At 35.8% G+C, this 21,014-nt stretch overlaps 2 protein-coding genes and 1 long non-coding RNA gene across 9 annotated transcripts; all 3 read left to right on the top strand.

Annotated features, from left to right (window-relative positions):
- The first annotated feature begins 878 nt into the window (after window positions 1–878).
- Window positions 879–4,666, top strand: LOC106435255 (inactive poly [ADP-ribose] polymerase RCD1). 7 transcript variants are annotated; one of them, XM_013876121.3, is made up of 8 exons: window positions 880–1,180; window positions 1,334–1,461; window positions 1,820–2,991; window positions 3,098–3,345; window positions 3,680–3,762; window positions 3,856–4,014; window positions 4,095–4,190; window positions 4,278–4,666. In XM_013876121.3, exons 3-8 carry the CDS (start codon window positions 1,931–1,933, stop codon window positions 4,338–4,340), a joined length of 1,710 nt encoding a protein of 569 aa, XP_013731575.2. In that variant the 5' UTR covers window positions 880–1,180; window positions 1,334–1,461; window positions 1,820–1,930; the 3' UTR covers window positions 4,341–4,666. The 7 variants fall into 7 exon arrangements, 5 of the variants coding, with proteins under 5 accessions (XP_013731575.2, XP_013731589.2, XP_048594998.1 ...); XM_013876135.3 differs by having other exon boundaries at window positions 881–1,180; window positions 3,680–3,750; XM_048739041.1 differs by having other exon boundaries at window positions 920–1,180; window positions 1,576–2,991; window positions 3,680–3,750.
- An 876-nt stretch (window positions 4,667–5,542) lies between these two features.
- Window positions 5,543–6,280, top strand: LOC106441564. Its single transcript, XM_013883367.2, has one exon. It carries the CDS (start codon window positions 5,543–5,545, stop codon window positions 6,278–6,280), a length of 738 nt encoding a protein of 245 aa, XP_013738821.2.
- Window positions 6,281–7,565: 1,285 nt separating this feature from the next.
- LOC106443234 lies at window positions 7,566–15,233 on the top strand. Its single transcript, XR_001287984.3, has 5 exons — window positions 7,566–8,892; window positions 9,085–9,168; window positions 13,976–14,067; window positions 14,173–14,253; window positions 14,360–15,233. It is a non-coding gene; the product is annotated as an uncharacterized LOC106443234 (long non-coding RNA).
- The last annotated feature ends 5,781 nt before the right edge of the window (window positions 15,234–21,014 follow it).

The following is a 21,014-nucleotide window of genomic DNA, read 5'->3' as shown; positions in this document are numbered from 1 at the left end:
CTTACAATGTGTGTATATATATATATATATATTTAACAGAATATATTAAAATTATTTTTTCACATTTTTCAAAAACATTGTTCATTCTTCGGGGCGGGTTGTGGCATGTTGGATTAATACTGATTTTTGAATATAACACTTTAAGAATTGTTCGGGTATATAGTTTAGGTCTAATAGAATACAAGAATTGATTTTGCTGTCGATTCCAAAATTAGTTTTCTTATACGAATATTTTTGACTAATTATGTTAGGTAACTATTAAGAAAATAAAATATGTTACAGACTTAGAGGAATAAAGTTTAAAAATAATTTCTGAAATATATATAGCACAGTGTATAGTTATGCAACTTGACATATTTAATGCAACTACCAAAAATTAAATTAAATTAAACTAAATTACGATTAAACTCAAATATGATTACAAAAACAAAAACATAAATATAAATATTAAATGTTTCAAAAAATAAAAACAAAAATATATCCGCCTTTCAAAGGGCGGGTCAGAATCTAGTTAGTTTGTTATGTCGTTTTTTCAGATTTTTGGTATTTTTTCCTGTGTTAGGACTATTCTGTTCTCACTCCAATTGCTGAGACAAATTAATATAATATATATTTTTTTTAATTGTTTCTTCAATCCATAGTTATCCTCGGTTCCAGTGGGCCCCCCTTTACCCATCGCTTCGCAATCTCATCATGGTTCGTCTCCGTCTAAACGTTGTTATATTATTTCAATAATCGTATAAGTTTGTCCGGTTACATTATATGATAATTTTTCTACATCCATGACGAATATATTCCATTTATTTATTCGACCGCATCTATCTCCGTGTGTTGACCGCCTCATCAATACATGACCACCCAATCATATTTCGACGGTCACATTTAATACATGACCGATATGTTATTTTAAAGAAACCCAAATGATTTGCTTTTTGGCCAAGCAATTTTTGGTCAGGAAAGGAAGACTCAGAGGGCTTGGCCGACTTAAAAGCTTCTTTTTCTTCTCCTTATCGCCGAATATAATGAGTCTCTTCAGCCTCAGAAACAGTTTCTTCTTCTCCTCCTCGTCGCCGGCTTAGGGTTTTCTTCTCTATAAAGCTCATCATCACCTTCTCTAATCGTAGCTTTTTGCAGAAAACCCTTGCCGCCGCCTCAGCGATCGATCTGAACACTTCATCAGGTTAATTTCTTTTCTTTTTTGGTTCAGTCATAAACTCATCGCATGTCTTGTCTTCGATTGGATTTTAAAGGTGTTTTCCGGTAGATCGGCTTAGATTCGTATGATTCCGAGACGCTTTGAGTCGTTTGTGTTGAATTGATTGACTTGTTGCAGGATCTTTCTTACCGACGGCTGTATAAATCGACGGTGGCGTTTGTTTCTTCTCTGATTGTGTTTATTTCTATGACAAAGAAGATGAACACACTTGTATCTACCCACCAGACTCTAACTGTTACCGTTGGGTGAGTTTCAAACTCATGGTTGAGTTCGCAGATCTTGGATGTTTTAATTGATTTAGACTATGTGTGTTTACATGTAAATGTTGTAATTTTTCTTTCTTATTTCTTTTCTTGTAGAAAGTAAGGATTGTCTTTGTAACACACTTGTTTTTGAATGAGTACGCTGCTCGTGACTTTGCTGACTGATGTAAACTGTAGCAAATGTCCCTTGTTACGATAGATATACCATGATGGTTGTCGTCTCCTAAATTTATGCTCTGATTTTTTATCTTGTTAACTGTGAGATAGTGTTTAATGGAGGAACTTGTAACTTGTAATATTGTTGTTTAGTATCTTATGCATTTCCGTTTCTTTTGTGCAGTGCTCTTTAATGCTGTCGGCAAGGCACCATCTTTAGGACTGATAGCGAGTTAAGAGTTACAGTTGACTTTTTCTTTCAAGGTTATAGGTTTAGCATTGTTAATAGCTAGAAATGGAAACGAAGATCGTCAAGGTGTTGGATAGTAGACGCGAAGATGGTTCCGGTAAAAAGAGGAAACGCGCAGCAAGCTATGCTGCATATGTTACTGGTGTGTCGTGTGCAAACCTGCAAGATGTTCCCCCACCGAACCCGCAGAGCCAAGTTCCCGACAAAAGAAGGAAATTGGAAGGTGCTTACGAGAATCTGTCTGGGAAGTCGCTGGTCAGATACTACTCTTATTTTAAGAAGACCGGAATTGCAAAGCGTGTTATGATCTACGAGAAGGGTGACTGGAATGATTTGCCTGATCCTGTTATATGTGCAATCCGAAATGAGTTAAATGAAAAGAGGGCTGCAATTGAGTTCGAGTGGTGTGGTCAACATTTTCTTTTGGATTTCTTGCACATGCATAGGCTAGATTTGGAAACAGGGGCGAAAACTCCGCTTGCATGGATCGACATTGGAGGCAAATGTTTCTTCCCTGAAATTTACGAGAGTGACGAAAGGAACGATTGCTGCAATCACAAGTGCGTGGAATATTCAAAACAATATGTCCCGCATGATATCAAGTTGCGCCTTGAGATTGATGTTAATGCTGGGGAGCCGAGGTTGAATTTGGAGGAGTGCAGTGATGAATCTGGTGACAGTATGGATGATGATCCAGCCGAGGATAGCTGCAGCCGCAGGATTGAACCTGCTGTTTCGAAATGGGATGAGACGGATGCTATAGCAGTCTCTGGTGTCAAGCCTGCTGGAGCCGAAGGCCTTGATAAAGATGCAGTAAAAAAGATGTTTGCAGTAGGTACAGCTTCTCTAGGCCATGTAGCGGTGCTAGACGTGGGCCGTTTTTCCAGTGAGATTGCGGAAGCTCGCCTAGAGCTTTTCCAGAAGCAGGTTGAGATCACCAAGAAACATCGAGGGGACGCAAACGTTAGATACGCATGGCTTCCTGCAAAGAGGGAAGTTCTATCTGGGATTATGATGCAGGGACTTGGAGTTGGGGGAGCATTTATTCGAAAGTCCATGTATGGTGTTGGGATACATTTAACTGCTGCAGACTGCCCTTACTTCAGGTTTCCCTTTCCCTGCCTCATATTAGTTTCTTCTATTGTATTTTTAGTTCGTGTATTTTAAGCTCCTACCTCCAATAGATATCTTTGCTGAAAAGCTTGTTTACAGTGCGAGGTACTGTGATATTGACGAAAATGGAGTACGGTACATGGTTTTGTGCCGTATAATAATGGGGAACATGGAGCTTCTTCGTGGTGATAAAGCACAGTTTTTCTCTGGTGGAGAAGAGTATGACAATGGAGTCGATGATGTCGAGAATCCGAAAAATTACATTGTCTGGAACATCAATATGAATACCCATATATTCCCTGAATATGTTGTTAGGTTCAAGCTGTCTGTTCCTCACAATGCTGAAGGTGATTAGTTTGTTCCCTTTTCATTCCTCACATATGAACTTGTTCAACAAATTAAAATCATAACTGATGACGCATTGAAAGGGAGACAGCTTATAGATCTGGCTGAAGCTCAGGTCTCAACCGATAAAATTATAAAGAATAAAAAAAGGATCCCGTGTGTGATAAAACCTAACGACCTCCGGTGTTATTAAACACGTTTGGTTTCAAGAGACACGTCTTTGATTGAATCATCCGGGGGTCGGATGGAGATACTCACGGTTTAATGGGTATTTCGATCCATTAAATTCTGTTTTGTGCAATATAAGAAGTCGATGACATACACTGGTTCCTGCAGGTGATATGGTTGCTAGGCATGATAACTCAGGTGTCACTTTGGAAGGACCCAAGGATCTTCCTCCCCCGCAGGTAGACTCAAACGTCAGTTTGCTCCTTTGATTATTTTTCTTTTGTATGAGATCTTGTCACCAAAGGAATTGAACATCTATACATCGGTTGTTTGGTTGTAAACAGGGGCCTGAAAGAGGTTCAGGGAGCGCAAACAGTGTGGGTTCGAGCACTACGAAACCCAAATCTCCTTGGATGCCGTTTCCTACTCTGTTTGCAGCAATCTCACCCAAGATTGCAGAGAAGGACATGTGTTTCATCAATGCTGACTACCAACAACTGAGGGTAGAAATCTGATCTGAGCTAGTTTGCCATGATACATTTTGAGAAGTGCATGAGAGTTGAAGAAAAAAAATTTTATGCAGGAAAAGAAGATGACGCGAGGAGAGTTTGTGAGGAAGCTGCGGGGAATAGTAGGAGATGATCTGCTTAGGTCCACAATAACAGCTCTTCAAAACCAGGCAAGTTAGTTGGTAGTAGTAGAGATTTTGTTATAGAAAGTGTTCTAAGTCATAAAGCTAACAAAACGAGAGTTTGTTTGACGTCAGCCAAAGTTGAATAAGGAGATTCCTGGAAGCGACGAGGAAGGTGCAGGTGGGTTTGTAAAGTAAAAGTGGGAATGTGATAATGACGACGAATGTCAAAAGGAAGCTGCTTTATATCTATCTACCCTGCCTTTGTGGTTCTCCTTTTGACTTTTATAATATAAAATCTTTTGAGTATATTAGTAGACTTTTGGGTCTGGTGGTAAGAGTTGAATGTGCCGACTATTCTGTCGTGGAAAAATCCTTCTTAAAAGTCTGTTGATGACGTTGGGTCTTTTTCTTTTATTAGCTGCAAAACATTGTTGAACCTTGAAGAAAACGTGGTCGTTGAGTCTATTGTGAAACTTGCTACTTTTTTTTTTGTCATATCTACTTGAGATTGTCTCTCACGATTTTCGGTTGTTAAAGAGACTTGTGCTCGCACACCCGCAACAGCACTCGTATATTGTTGGGCTCTAGCGTTGTGGTAGTAGATCTAGGTCCAGTTTTCTTCTAGCTCGTGACCAAAGCCAGCCAAGAGGTACAATCTTGGCGTGTACTTGTATATTTACGTAAAGCACAACTTCAATGTGAAGCAACTATTGCTCCTCGTGGAAGTGCGTAAACAAGGGAATGAGTAAAATATAAGATGATGAACGCACGACAAAACAGAGTCGGTCAATAATATTTATCTGATAATAATGACAATGACTCGAATTTCTAGTTTGTAAGCAATTTATTGTTACCTTTGTTATTGACTTGGGGGTTGCATAACATTTCTTATGGTTCTTTATTTGTTCCTCCTTGTTCAAGTTGTGTTTTACATAATATCTTATGCACCTCTGTTTTAGAGTGTTCGGCAACTAATAGACTAAAGCTAAGTGACTTTTTCAAAATGACCAAGTCAAAGACGTCTGTTTTTCTTAACAATGGACAGCCTGAGTTTGGATATTTGTAAACTTAAATGTGAAGGAGGGCTGGGAATTAGAGCTTTAAAGGAAGTGAATAAGGTTGCTGGTCTGAAATTAATATGGAGGTTGTTAACAGGGGATTTTCTTTGGGGGAAGTGGATCAAAAATAACTTACTAAAGAGGAAATGTTTCTGGGAAGTGAAGAAGAATACTCAGGCTGGATCTTGGATGTGGAGGAAATTATTGAAGTAAAGAGATATAGCTAAGAGGTTCTATAAGAAGAAGATAGGAAATGGCAGAAGCACTTCCTTTTGGTATGAGAATTGGTCTTCTAAAGAGATTTTATTTGAGAGGTTGGGTGAAAGATGAGCTCTGGTCATGGGAATAAGAAATGAAGCAACAGTGGAAGAAGCAGTGCTTAAAGCTAGAAGAAGAAGGCATCGAAATACGTTGCTAACTGAAGTGGAGGCAGAGCTGACTAAAGTAGAAGAGAAGATATGCAAAAATTCAGAAGATGTGTGTCTATGGAAATATAAATCAGGATTTAAAGAGAAATTTTCAACTCGGGAGACCTGGGAGTTACTAAGAGAGGAACATACTCATTGTAGTTGGGGGAGAGGTATATGGTTCGCGCAAGCCACTCCTAAGTTTGCTTTCTTGACTTGGCTAGCAATGCTTAACAGACTTGCAACTATGGATAGAATTGAGAAATGGAGTCAAGGTGTGGATGTTACATGTGTTCTTTGCAAGAGTGCTGGAGAATCCCGCAATCACTTGTTCTTTGAATGCTCATACACGTCTCAGCTTTGGGAGCATCTTGTAAAGGGGATTCTGGGAAGAGATTTTACTACAGACTGGTCGGAAGTTGTGGTGTTGTTATCACGGGTTGATAATGACAAGAAGAGATCTTTCTGTACTCGATATGCTTTCCAAGCTATTGTGCACACAGTATGGATGGAGAGAAACAAAATAAGACATGGTGAGAAACCTTTACCTCTGGAAGTAATGAAGAAGCGGATTGACAAAGGAGTTAGGAACAAGCTAAGCATAATGAGATTGAAAGGAGGAAAGGGTATGGAGAATGCTCTTCAATATTGGTTTAGTACAAGAGTGTAGAAAATTAATCTTTAGAAGTATAAGTTGCAAAAGATTAGGATTTTCCTATTAAGGTCTACGCTTGATGTAAAAAGGCTTTTTTGATGAATATAAATTTAACATTCATTCAAAAAAAAAAAAAAGAGAATCATGTAATGAAAAATCTGCAAAAAGAAGATAAATTAGTGAGAAGACATAAGAAAAAGTGAGAAATGAATATAAAGTTAAGATTAGAGAGAGGTTGGAGAGTTTCAGAATGAGAATTATTAAATTTTTGTTGCAGTCATTTGAGAAGAAGAAAAAAAATATGTAAATTTTCTTTATATATGGAGATAAAAATTCCAATTAGGCTAAATATTTTCGACCCAGAAGTCTTCTAGAAGACTTATGAAAAATTCATGGAATACTCATGGAAGACTTATGTAAGACTCATGGAAGACTTATGGAAGACTCATGTAAGACTTATGTAAGACTTATGGAAGACTTTGATTTATGCGGGAAACTTAAATTATTTTAAAATTTAGGCAGGAACCCTAAATTTTACTTTAATTTAGGCGGGATGTGTCAGAAGACTTCTTTTTAAGTTTTATGTGAGTCTTCTAGACTCTAAAATCAAATAACTATGAAAAAAAACCTTTTTAAACTTAAAAAAACTTAGAAAGTGTTTAAATCAAATTATTAGATAGTTACTAAACATATATAGGTCAATTTAAAAAAGGAAAAAAAATGAAGAAAAAATTTCAAATCTAACCCTAAAGATACCAACAATACTATAACATATGTTACCAAACCCTAAACCAGTGACTCATGAATCAATCTACATTCACTCATCTATGTTGAAAATAATTCAATTTCTGATAAACTAAATTTACATCATTGAAAAATATATATTATTACATGATTTCAAATTTTAACCCATGAAAATATTTTTTATAAAAATTTCAAATTATGGAAGACTCTTGGAAGACTTATGGAAGACTCCTAGAAGACTTATGGAAGACTCCTGGAAGACTTATGGAAGACTTTGATTGAGGCGGAAAACCTAAATTATTCCAAAATTTAGGCGGGAACCATAAATTCTACTAAAATTTAGGCAGGATGTGTCTGAAGACTTCTTTTTAAGTCTTCTGTGAGTCTTCCAGACCCTAAAATCAATCAACTATGCAAAAAAAAAAAAAACACTTTCTTAAACTTAAAAAAAAACTTAGAAAGTGTTTAAATCAAGTTTTTAGATAGTTACTAAACATATATGAGTCAATTTGAAAAAGAAAAAAAATGAAGGTAAGATTTCAGAATCTAACCCTAAGGATACATACAATACTATATCATATGTTAACAAACCCTAAACCAATGACTCATGAGCCAATATACACGTGGCAGGAGCAGAGTCAGTCAAATCGTCTGCAGGTACATAAACTGCTTGAATAGAGGTTATTTACAAATTTATTTTCCAAAAATTTTTAATTTCATTCACTCATCTATGTTGAAAATAATTCAATTTCAGTTGAACTAAATTTAAATCATCGAAAAATATTTATTATTACATGATTTCAATTTTTTACCCATCAAAATATTTTTATAAAATTATAAAATTATTTTTAAGATCTACTGAACTAGAAGCCTTACAAAGAAGTCATCCTAGAGAAGATATTGTTAATATCTATCTATCTATCTATCTATCTATCTATCTATCTATCTATCTATCTATCTATCTATCTATCTATCTATCTATCTATCTATCTATCTATCTATCTATCTATCTATCTATCTATCTATCTATCTATCTATCTATCTATCTATCTATCTATATATTACTATAAAGTAGTGTTTGCTTCACTCTAATGAAACCTCATCAGATTCCAGCTAGATAAGTCAAGTCTTCTGGTCGTGACACGTGTCCCGCTTTTCCCGAAACACATCACTTCATTTATTCAGAATTCGGATGGGCTTAGCAATCGAGTGGGCTTTTGTTATAAAGCGTATATCTTCAGGGTTTTGGGCTAATAATTTTGTATGTGGTAGGCAGCCCCATGGCCTGTTATCGGGAACCCTAATGCAAAAACATCAGTCTTCATCTTCAACCATTTCTAGGGTTCTTAACGTTTTGCAACTTCTGATTTTTAAAACCGACCATGGCGTTTCGACTGGGTTACGGGAACCTATTAATCACGCCAGTATCTGGTCTAATCCTTCGTTCATATCGATTCCGCTGGAGTTCTTAGCACCGGCAATGGGAAACCTGAACCGTTACGGACTGTTCAATCGTCATCATTAGCGACCTTCTTATTCCTTCTCTCTCCCCCCCCCCACCCACTCCTTCTACAATTTCTCATTCACTGCATCATCTCTGCTCCCGGTGAATATGCATCCGGAAGAACACACTAAAATAAGAGGTAAACATTGATTGGTAGCATACTCGATCAAACGAGTTATCTTTTCGGCTACTACGATAGAGATAAGTTTTGATACCGTAAACTTGATCCTTTCATCCTTCCCAATCATAATAACTCTTACAACTTTCTTTGAGCATAATGGCGAACTCCTCTCTCCTCCTTTCTGACTTGAAGGTCGGGCATTCAAGCAGCTTTTTGATTACCATGGTGTTCAGCCATTGAATTTTGTTTTCATTAATGGTGAGTACTTATTGATTTGGTGATGAAACGCAAGCATATAATCATTGAATTCTTATCGGTTTAAAATTCTTTCAGACAATGATACTGATATCTTGATTTGATTTTTGGGTTGTTCTAAGTTTTGTTTATGTTTCTTCTTGGTGTTGGTCCATTGTGATTGAAGAAACAACTCAATTATGTTCTTCACTGCAGGATCTGAACTGCGGCAGTAGAATCTTCTTTTGGCTGTGTAAAAATCACACCTCCAAGCTAAGGAAGACAAATGACTGAAAACAGGTGTTTTGTGTAATATTCTTACCACGCTTTTCCTTAGTATTGGTTTGAAATCCCATAACGTTTTGGCCACAATCATACACTACTACTGGGATCAGAGTTTTATATTTTATAGTATTTATTTCCACTTCTTTTGTATTAGCCAAGTACAAGATGTGTTAGAGATAACCTTGAAGTTAACTTGGGAACCAAGTTACACTAAACCTATTCGAGTTATGTTTAGGTTAGGAAGTCCTAATGAGTTTAGGAACTTTAGATCTCTATATAAAAGGAGTTGCTGAGTTGTGGCAACACTTGTGAGCTTAGAGATTGTGTGTGACAGATTAAGGTTTTGAGATATTTTCCTTAAGGTTAATAAAGCGAGTTATACTTTATTAAGCGTTCATATACAATCATTAAACTTATATTTGGTATCAGAGCAAAATCAATTTAACAATCGACAGCCATGGGCGACATCACCACCATGACTACGACAAAGAAGGATGGAGGAGGAACATCTTCAATCAAATGCCCGATGCTAAACACAACTAACTATACGGTATGGGCTATACGAATGAAGATCTTACTCAAGGTTCACAAGGTTTGGGATGTTGTGGAGAATGAAGTACAGGAGAGCGATAAAAACGATATGGCAACAGCCTTAGTGTTTCAATCTATTCCAGAAGCTCTCATTCTCCAAGTTGGTGAGCTGGATACTGCAAAGAAAGTTTGGGATGCAATCAAAGCTCGTCACGTAGGAGCAGATAGGGTTAGGGAGGCACGCCTACAAACCCTAATGTCAGAGTTTGACAGATTAAAGATGAAAGAAACAGAGAAAATCGATGACTTCGTTGGCAAGTTATCCGAGATATCTTCAAAATCTGCGGCCTTAGGAGAAACGATGGATGAATCAAAGCTGGTAAAGAAATTTCTTCAAAGTCTTCCTAGAAAGAAGTACATACATATTGTTGCTTCTCTCGAGCAAGTCTTAGACCTAAAATCCACCAGCTTTGAGGACATCATAGGGCGCTTAAAGGCATATGAAGAAAGAGTTTGTGAAGATGATGATGATAATCAAGAGACTCAAGGGAAACTTATGTATGCAAATATGGAAACTCAATCTCAACGTGATTATCATGGAGATTACCGAGGAAGAGGTCGTGGAAACAGATTCGGTGGCAGAGGAAGAGGCCGAGGCAGAACGTATTGGGGAGATATATCGAAGATCATATGCTTTAGATGTGATAAGACTGGACACTTCGCTTCTTCCTGTCCGGATCGACTACTAAAGTTACAAGAAGCAACTGAAAATAAAGATGATGAGACACAAGAGGCAGACGGGTTGTTGATGCATGAGATCGTGTATTTGAATGAAAAAAACATGAGACCAAAGGAGTTTGAGTCAGGGAATGATGGAGATCGTATCTGGTATCTAGATAACGGTGCAAGCAATCATATGACAGGAAACCGAAGCTACTTCAACACACTTGATGAAACAATTACAGGCAAAGTACGTTTCGGTGACGATTCAAGGATCGACATTAAAGGCAAAGGAGACATTCTCTTCATCAGTCAAAACAAAGAGAAGAAGACTTTAGCTGATGTATACTTCATACCAGATTTAAGAAGCAACATTATCAGTCTTGGACAAGCTACGGAAGCTGGATGTGATGTGAGAATGAAAGAGAATTTTCTCACACTCCATGATAAAGATGGGAACATGATTGTAAAGGCAATAAGATCGAGGAACCGACTCTACAAAGTACTAATGGAGATAGATGAAGCTAAATGCCTACAATCACAAGTACAAGATGATCTCACGCAGTGGCACTCGAGGTTAGGGCATGTTGGAGCCGATACTTTGAAGCAAATGATAGGGAAAGAGCTGGTCAGAGGAATACCTAAGCTAAAAGTCGAGAAAGAAACCTGCGAATCGTGTTTGGTAGGGAAGCAAACAAGGCAACCTTTCCCAAAGGCAACCTCGTACCGAGCCGAGAAACTACTTGAACTAGTTCACGGCGACTTGTGTGGTCCTATCACACCACCAACCGCAGGAGGAAATCGTTACATATTTGTTCTTATCGACGATCATTCACGCTATATGTGGTCCATACTCTTGAAAACAAAGAGTGAAGCGTATGAGAAATTTAAACGTTTCAAAGCGATTGTTGAACAGGAGACAAGAGTATCGATCAAGGTCTTCAGAACAGACAGAGGTGGAGAGTTCACAAGCTCAGAATTCAATCAGTTCTGTGAGACATCAGGAATACAAAGGCATCTAACTGCTCCATACACGCCACAACAGAACGGGGTCGTAGAGAGGCGAAACCGGACGTTAATGGGGATGACGAGAAGTATTCTTAAACACATGGAAGTGCCAAATTATCTTTGGGGAGAGGCAGTAAGACACTCTACTTACTTGATAAATCGTGTAGCTACTAAGACGTTGATATCTCAGACTCCGTATGAAGCACTAAAAGGAAGAAAACCGAATGTGAAGCACTTAAAGATATTTGGTTGCATTGGCTACACTAAGACAGCGGCTACACACGTAGGAAAGCTAGACAGCAGATCACAAGCTCTTGTGCATCTAGGAACCGAACCCGGCTCGAAAGCTTACAGGATGTTTGATCCCGTGAGCAGAAGAATTGTTGTGAGCAGAGACGTCGTATTTGACGAAAGTAAAAGATGGAAGTGGAGCGATCCACAAGAAGATAGTGCTGAGAAGCCGGGAATGTTCGACGTATCATTTGGGGATTATGGAAATCATGGTATAGAAGACAACGAAGAAGCTAATACAGGCGAGGATCCTAATCATAGTCAAGAAGCTGAACATTCAGAGGAAGAAGCAGGAGAAGAAGAAACACAGCTGAGAAGATCAACTCGAATCACTAGAAGGCCAGCATACTTAGAGGATTATGTTTACTTTGCAGAAGAAGAAGGAGAACGGCTTCTACTCCTGTTGAATGAAGAACCGTGGGATTTTGCGGAAGCCATGGAAGAAAAGGTATGGCGCGACGCCTGTAAAGATGAGATAGAGTCGATCATCAAGAATGGAACGTGGAACCTTGTTGAGTTGCCAAAAGGAGCTAAACCAATAGGTTTAAAGTGGATTTTTAAAATAAAACGCAATGCAGATGGAAGCATCAACAAATACAAGTCAAGACTTGTCGCTAAAGGTTACATACAGCGACACGGGATTGATTTCGAAGAAGTATTTGCTCCTGTTGCACGTATTGAGACTGTGAGATTCATCATTGCGTTTGCAGCATCAAAAGGATGGCAAATCCACCATCTGGACGTAAAGACCGCTTTTCTTCACGGTGACCTAAAGGAGGACGTGTACGTAAAGCAACCTGAAGGTTTCGAAGTTAAAGGAAGCGAGGACAAGGTCTATAAACTGAAGAAAGCTTTATATGGTTTAAGACAAGCTCCAAGAGCTTGGAATGAGAAGTTAAACCAGGTTCTTGAAGGTTTAAAGTTTGAGAAGTGTTCGAAAGAACCTTCTTTATACCGAAGACAAGCAAAGGCAACAGTACTTATGGTGGCAGTGTATGTCGACGACCTACTTGTTACCGGTTCTGATGTTCACTCAATTGTCGAGTTTAAGAAAGAAATGTCATCTAACTTTGAGATGAGTGATCTAGGTCTTTTGACCTATTACTTAGGTATTGAAGTCAGTCAAGGCGAGAAGGGAATCATGCTGAAGCAGGAGAGATACGCAGGCAAGATCTTAAGTGAGACAGGTATGGGAGAGTGTAATGCCGTGCAGATTCCAATGGAGTTCGGACTTAAGCTCTCACGAGCAGAGGAGGAACAGAGCATCGACGCGACAGAGTTTAGAAAGACTATTGGTTGTCTGAGGTATTTACTGCACACACGACCTGATCTTACATTCTGCGTGGGAATGTTAAGTAGATATATGCATGATCCAAAAGGCTCGCATGGTGCTGCGCTCAAACAAGTCTTGAGGTATCTTAAAGGAACACTCTCGGTGGGTCTTATTTTCAAGAAGAATGCAGGAATAGAGTTGAGTGGTTACAGCGATTCAAGCCACAATATTGATGAGGATGATGGCAGGTCAACAACTGGTCACATTTTCTATTTGAATGAATGTCCGATCTCTTGGTGCTCTCAAAAGCAAGAGACAGTAGCTCTATCTTCATGCGAGGCAGAATTCATGGCTGCAACTGAAGCTGCCAAGCAAGCTATTTGGCTACAAGAACTCTTAGAAGAAGTCACTGGAGAACCGTGCAAGAAAGTTGTGATCAGACTCGATAACAAGTCTGCTATCGCACTAACGAAGAACCCAGTCTTCCATGGGCGAAGTAAGCACATTCATAAGCGTTATCATTTTATCAGAGAATGTGTCGAAAACAATCAAGTGGACGTTCAACACATTCCAGGCAGCGAACAGAAAGCGGATATTCTGACTAAAGCACTTGGAAGAATCAAGTTTAAAGAAATGAGAGATCTTGTTGGAGTTCAAGAGTTGAGAGATGTTAACTTCAAGCTTAAGGGGGAGAATGTTAGAGATAACCTTGAAGTTAACTTGGGAACCAAGTTACACTAAACCTATTCGAGTTATGTTTAGGTTAGGAAGTCCTAATGAGTTTAGGAACTTTAGATCTCTATATAAAAGGAGTTGCTGAGTTGTGGCAACACTTGTGAGCTTAGAGATTGTGTGTGACAGATTAAGGTTTTGAGATATTTTCCTTAAGGTTAATAAAGCGAGTTATACTTTATTAAGCGTTCATATACAATCATTAAACTTATAAGATGATGGTCTTATTCTACAAGAAGCTGATATATGTTTCTATTTCTCTTGCAGCAGGACGAGAATGCAATTGAAAATGAGGCGCCTCCTCCTCCACTCCCAAAACCTTTTTGCAAAACCTTGACCTTTCGGACACAAGTACACATGTTCGGTTTTGTGTGCTTAGATTGGTGTTTATATAAATCAAAACTTATTTTCCCATATTTTGTTCTAGGATTGTCTTTAATTGACCCTTTTGATTCTTCTTTCAGGATCTCCGGTCAATCACCTATCAAGGGTTGGTTGCAAAGGTTTTGCTTGCCAATGAGTGACGTTCCATACATATTTCAATGGTATAGGAAACAATTTATTGAGTATCTTTCTTTATTTATGTTCTGTGAATCTTTTATGTCATAAGTGTTCTATGATGGTTGATGTTTTTGATTTTGATATTTGCAGGTGAGCCACGAAGCTGTTTGCTTCATAGTGGATGGAGCATGTTTGTTTCGTTGATGTGAAGTATCTAATTCTTCTACAGAGGCGAGAATGTGGAATTACGTGAGAGGTGTAAGGCCACATAGAGTCTTTGATGAATAATACTCCATAAACATGAGATTTAAATGAGAGGTAATGCGGTTTTGAATTACTAAATCCACCTAAGAGGACAAATTACGTTGGTATTGTTGAGCTTGAAGGTGATGGTCTCAATTGGTATAAGGTGGAATTGGCCAACCGTGAATTATAATTTTAGGAATTAAGGGCAGATTCCTTGCTTGGTATGCACCAGGTCAAGAGTCAGTTGTTTCAGAAGAGATCGTGAAGAATGCACCAGTTCCTGCGATTTTTTATGAGAACTCTGTTGACCGTGTTGTGTTGATTGTGGAGGTTAAATAAGAGGCACTTCCTCAGATTCTTTTTTCTTCATCAGAAGCCTTGATAAGAAGGAACCCGTTCCTGAGATGATTCCAATGGCAGCTTAGTGATGCCCTTTACCAGAAGCATTAGAAACAGTTGAATCACTTGAAAAGTATTAAAGAGGACGAATTAAGTAAGAGGGAAGACTCAATGCAGAAAAATGTATCAACAGATCAGTTGCAGTCACCAATTTATATTAAAGTGAACAGGGGAGGAGCTTGATATTTTTGTAAACCATGGAGGCTCTATCATGGAGAATCAGGATGGTCTCTCAAGTGGCATATGGAGTTAGCTACACAGTGTCTTTATAATTAATCCAACTCTCAGAACAGATTTTTTTTATCAATCTCAAATTTTTTGTTATGCAGTTTTCTCTGTTTTTCAATAAATGTTAAGAGCTCTGCAAATCTTTCAAGAACACTTAGTAATTGTAAAGGAGAGTCATCTTATTCATGTTTGATATCGTGACAATATTTATAAACCAACTTCAATTTATAAAGTACCTTCTGCTAAAAACTTCATGCTAAAGTATAAGATGCATCATGAATAGTTATTCGATTGTTTCCTATAAATTTTGAGATCTGAGATTAATATGTAGTGTACAAATTAAATAGAATAAAAGTAATGACTGTGTTTGTTAAAATGTGTGAACATAAAAGAAAAACATATATAATTGTGGGATTATATTTACCATATGTTTAATGTGTCACTAAAATTTCTAAAATGGAAAAGTAAAATAAATAGATAAAATTGTTGTAAAACAATTATGAACCTTAATGCAATTTTTAGTTAAGATAAATTAAAAATTAAAAATAATTTTCTCATTACTTTATTCACGGGCGGGTTTACCCTAAATTTAAAATTTTTAATTAATTGTAATGAGAATCAAACTGAATAAAGAATAACAATCAATAAAATAATGATTCATACTAATATAGAACAAAACATTTAAAATGTAAACAAATATTAAACAAAAATAAAAAATATTAATTCTAATTATTTAAATTATTTTCAAACTATCATCCCGACCGTAGAGCAGACCGGTCCTAGTAAAGTATGTAATAAAGATAAGTATACTATGGTTTTAAAAACCAAAGTTTTGAAGGATTAATGTGGAGTTTAACCAAGAATCTAATTACCGTAAATACTATATAAATTAATAAAATTGAGATTATAGTATTTTATTAATTTATAGAAATATTAATTTTCATTTTTATGTTCAAATATTTTAAAGTAGTATTTATATTTTATGAGATTTGCTAAAATTTCTTTTTCATATGAATTTATATTTTTTATCATGTTACATTTCTCTGGAGTTTTTTTTAAAAATTAAAATGACTCATTTAACTTAATAACCATAAGACATTAGTAATTAGCAATCAATGCAAAATTTTATGATATTTGGAAAATCAATAAGATGACTGTAGTGTAGTTACCCTTTTGTCCAAATCGAGGTATGTTTAAAAATATTAAATTTATTAATAATATATTAATTATTAATTTGAGCGCATGTTTGTGTAGCAGTTAGATACTTAAGCTAGCATTGATTTAATCTTAATTATCACATATACCGTAGAATATAATAAATAGCCAGATATTTACATAAATATTTAAATTTATCAATTTAAAAATAAAGTGATTTAAAATGCATTTATCACTTTGCCAATAAATGACGAACTGTATAATGATATGTCAACACAATAAATAACAAATGAATGTTCGGTTAACTAAATTAACAACCAACTTGAGTTAAAACTATATATTAATACGAACTAACAAGTAAGCATATATTTAAAGAAGTGCAATTTGATGGTTCTAACAATCTTCATACTACAACTGCATAGGATTACATTAAATTAGGTGTAATTTTTAGATTTAGCCACTTAATTTAATGAATACTAGGTATATATAATAGCATAATTCAAATAACATAATTCTCCATTGCATCATATATGATATGAATGTGCTGATAATTTATCCAACAACCGGATAATACATGATAATTTGGACTGTTATAATAAAAGCAAGAAAATATTTTTTTGTTTATATTAATGTGAATGCGTATTATAACCAGACAATACATCTTGAGTTCGAGTTAGGTTATTATAAGAGATGGAATCATATGTACACGTGAATCTTAACCGAATATTACAATATTAATCCTGATAAAAGAATTAATAGCCAGAAAAACCATTTTATTAGCCGAGATTAATTAAAAGTCGGGTACTTCCACATAAACTAGTATATTTGAAGTATTTTAGATAACTAATAGTTCGAGATTAACGACATTCCAATGCTGAACTTCCCCTTGTTTTGAAGCCTGAAATAGCTTTTTCAATGCTTTGTCTCTCCCATTAGGTAACCTTCACTATTACCCAAAGGGTTTAACCTCATAAGTCAAAATAACAAAATACTTAAAGACCGCACAAAGCCTGCAATCATGATCACAAAGCCCGCACAAAGTTCAATCTTTGGCATATCAAAACTACAAGTTTTTAACATCCAAACATCAAAATGTTAAATAAAACATTGTAACAACAAATTTAAATAATCTAAATCATCATCACATTTAAACAAGAAAAAAAATATGATGAAACATAATAGAACATATTCTTGGGTTGTTTTTTTCGTTAACATAAGCTGGTCTATCGACATTAGGGAGGTGATACACGTGCATAGTCCAACTTGTTTTAATTCCTTTGGGTGCATTCCCAGCGTAAAATACAAGTGCTTTCTTTATACCTTACGTCTTGGGTTTACCGACTGGTTTATGTGCTCCAGTGACATTCCAATAACCGGTTCCTGCAGCACTAGTTTGGACGAGAATCATTTGGTATTTGCGGTCTCTAGGTGTGAAGAAGTACCACTCTTTCTCTCTGTACAGAGACATCTATAATAATTAAAATAAAACAAAAAAGAAACAGATTCCAGAATTTTCGAGAAATAGTTAGATCATCTTCAATGATTCAATCTATTTTTCACTCTAAAATAGAATAACTTTATAATAGAGTTGAGTTCTACTCCAGTGATACTCTATTTTAAAGTGAAAAATAGAGTGATGAGCAAACAAAAAATGGATTAATCTATAAATAAAGTAAACATATATTTTAACATATATTACTCTATTGTAGAGTAAAAAATAGAATTGGATTGGAGATCTTTTATTCTAAACTTTATTTTAGAGTGAAAAATAGAATGGGGTTAGGATGCCCATTAGATTTACCCAAAATCTCCCAAGGATTGAACTTGTAGAGATCAATTTAGACGATAAGCAGAGCTATGATCTGATTAGATGCTCATCTCCAACACAAGTAGAATCTCACAAGCTCTTCGTATTTTGGGTAGAATTAGAATCCTTCAGCTATGCCTTCCTTCTTCAAAATTCTTCTACAGCTTGATTTGAGTTCATTTGCTGAAGGATGGAATCGAGAAGATTTTGTAAGGATGAGAATTGCCACAATCTTTTTAGCTTTAGAGGTGATAGGATAGCTTATTGTAGCCTTACTAGGGTAATTTGTAGCCAATCCTAGCTTTATATATTGTTTATCAAAATGATAGACCTATGTAGAAAGCTAGAAGATCATGTATAATGGTTCTAACAATTCAACACCCTCTTTTTTATAACACTCCACATCATCTTCTCTCTCGTCCACCTGTTTATTTAACACTCACTTCATTTTAACCTCTACAATAGTTATGTTTAATATTCTACTATTTTTAATTCATATTGTTATCTTTTGTAATATAATAACTACATATGAATAATAATTTTTATGTAATCAACTTAAATAACTTAAATAGCATAAATTTTAGTTTATTTTATGTTAATATTCTTAACTAAATTTTAAAAAATAATATTGAATTAGTATTATTAAAAAAATAAAATTACAAAGTTATGGGATTGGTTGGAAGTTGGTTTTAAAATTGATAGTTTTTGGGATATGAGATGTTAAAAAGAAAATTAAAAGAATTTTGGGTGTTAAAAGGATTATTATTAAGATCTATTTAACACAAAAGACTTTAAAACATCAAAATAATTCATGCAGCATCGCTCGACAAACAGATCTCAAATCCGCATTGTTGGTCCTCACCTTCTTCGAAAGACGATCACATCCGTCACAGCCAGTAGGACTAGTCGGTTTCGTACTGGCAACACCGGCTGGTACGGCACTTTTGCAACTAATGAAACCGACATTGCCACCTGCCGCCTGAGGAAGACATGTATCTTCCCTCAGAACTTCGGTCAGGCATCACTAACCTCTTTGGAATGTATCCTATCCGATCCCCCAACATCGCATATGCTACGGATCGTCTTGGATTTACAAAATCTTGATCTTCTCCTAGTGGACATAGTTTGTGAGGCATTGCGAAAAGTAAAGAAAAGTGTAACTAATAAAAGGTTCAACCCTAGAATTTATATCAAAAATCCATGTATCTCGAAAAGATATCATTGAAAAGGATCATACGAGAGTAATACCCCACAAAGATTTAGACACATCTCAGTGTACTTATCCACACGAGAAAATAAAATATGGAGATTTGACAGACAAAAATTTCGTCCTTAACTATCTTGCAAGCCCATTAAAGACTAAGGAGACATCTGTTGGGCCCATATCTCCCATGGGCCTGCATAAATCTCATGAACGAAGTTCATATAGATGGTTGCACATCCCGAGATCGGCCTTAGTAAGAGGCAATGTCGTATATGTGAGTAATTAATCACGATGTAACTCTGTGAATCCGAGCCAACAAACATTATGATTAAACATGGATCTCGAACCCATTTTGGGTGGCACGTGAAATGCGGAGAGATCAAAGACGATGGGAGACCGATCTCGATCTCTAATTAAACCACGAGGTTGATGGTTGTCGAGTTTGCTGAAAGAATATATGATTCGTTCAACCGAGTAATGCTCCTGAGATCCGTAGAAGTAGTCCCCAAAATCATTGAAATCAAGCGAACAACAAGAGGAGAAGATATTGGAAGTTTCTAACGACTTAAGAAAGTATAAAAGGAAGACGAGAGAGAGAGATAGAGAGAGAGAGAGAGAGATAGAGAGAGAGAGAGAGAGAGAGAGAGAGAGAGAGAGAGAGAGAGAGAGAGAGAGAGAGAGAGAGAGAGAGAGAGAGAGAGAGAGAGAGAGAGAGAGAGAGAGAGAGAGAGAGAGAGAGAAGAAGGATATACATTTATTCACTGACAATCACACACACATTACCATCAAGCTCGAGCTCTCAACCCTAAACACTTTGATCTCGCTAGTTCTCTTTGTTCTTAGTTAATCTTCTTTTGATTGTCATTCATTTACCTTGTAAACCTTTAGACATCAATATATAAAATCAATTTTTGTCAACTTGAATCTGATTGAATCATTGTGTTATGACGATATTTTTTCCCACAAGTCTTCTTCCCTAATTAACAAATACATACACTACCAAATTCTTAGTGTGGGCTTTAAGACACACACTCAACTCTGGTCATTGTCACTAAGTTTTGGTTATCCTCATCCTTCTAGCGTCAAACTGTTAGGGTAAAATAAAGCAGGGTTCTTCGTGATACTTCGGTAACAATAAGTAACGCAAGAAGAATAGATCAAATATAATGTTTACTAGGTTAAGATCCGCGCCATGCGCGGACTGAGATTATGTATACACATAATTTTTACATATTAAAATTTATTTTGTGTTCATTTATATATTATGTACATAATTAAATTAGTTTAAGCACATAAAATCAAAATAATAAAATACCTCTTGTTTATTGACAATAATTTTTGGTAACTAAATCAAAACAATTATTTTATTTCTTTTATATGGTATATAATTAAATTTCAATGATTTTGAGATATATATAGTATATTTTAATATAAATATTTATTATCGGGACTTCTTACTCATATGATTTTATAAACATTTGTATATTTGCTTTAACAAAAAATTTAAACTATTAATCACAAAAAATTTAATGAGAGATTTTTTCAATGCAAATTTCAAATCAAAATATTAATGTCTCATTACGTTTTCAATGCAAATTTCAAAATTAACAAATTTGTATATTTTTATATGTTATATAATTTTATTTAAAAGATATTAAAATAGATAATATGAATATCTTTTTTTTTTTTGACAGCAAAAGAAACATCTACAGACTCATATTCATACGATTTTATGATCATTGGTATCTTATTATAACAAAAAAGGT

This window comes from Brassica napus, chromosome A9 (genome assembly GCF_020379485.1).
Source record: "Brassica napus cultivar Da-Ae chromosome A9, Da-Ae, whole genome shotgun sequence".
NCBI lineage: Eukaryota > Viridiplantae > Streptophyta > Magnoliopsida > Brassicales > Brassicaceae > Brassica > Brassica napus.
This window is presented reverse-complemented; position numbering and strand designations above follow the sequence as displayed.

What these genes read in the sequence shown, in the direction of transcription:
- LOC106441564 (XM_013883367.2), top strand. Translation starts at nt 5,543, where the DNA reads ATGGGAATAAGAAATGAAGCAACAGTGGAAGAAGCAGTGCTTAAAGCT.
- LOC106435255 (XM_013876121.3), top strand. Translation starts at nt 1,931, where the DNA reads ATGGAAACGAAGATCGTCAAGGTGTTGGATAGTAGACGCGAAGATGGT. An exon ending in GCAGACTGCCCTTACTTCAG is followed by an intron (nt 2,992 to 3,097) that starts GTTTCCCTTTCC and finishes GCTTGTTTACAG; the next exon opens with TGCGAGGTACTGTGATATTG. An exon ending in TAACAGCTCTTCAAAACCAG is followed by an intron (nt 4,191 to 4,277) that starts GCAAGTTAGTTG and finishes GTTTGACGTCAG; the next exon opens with CCAAAGTTGAATAAGGAGAT.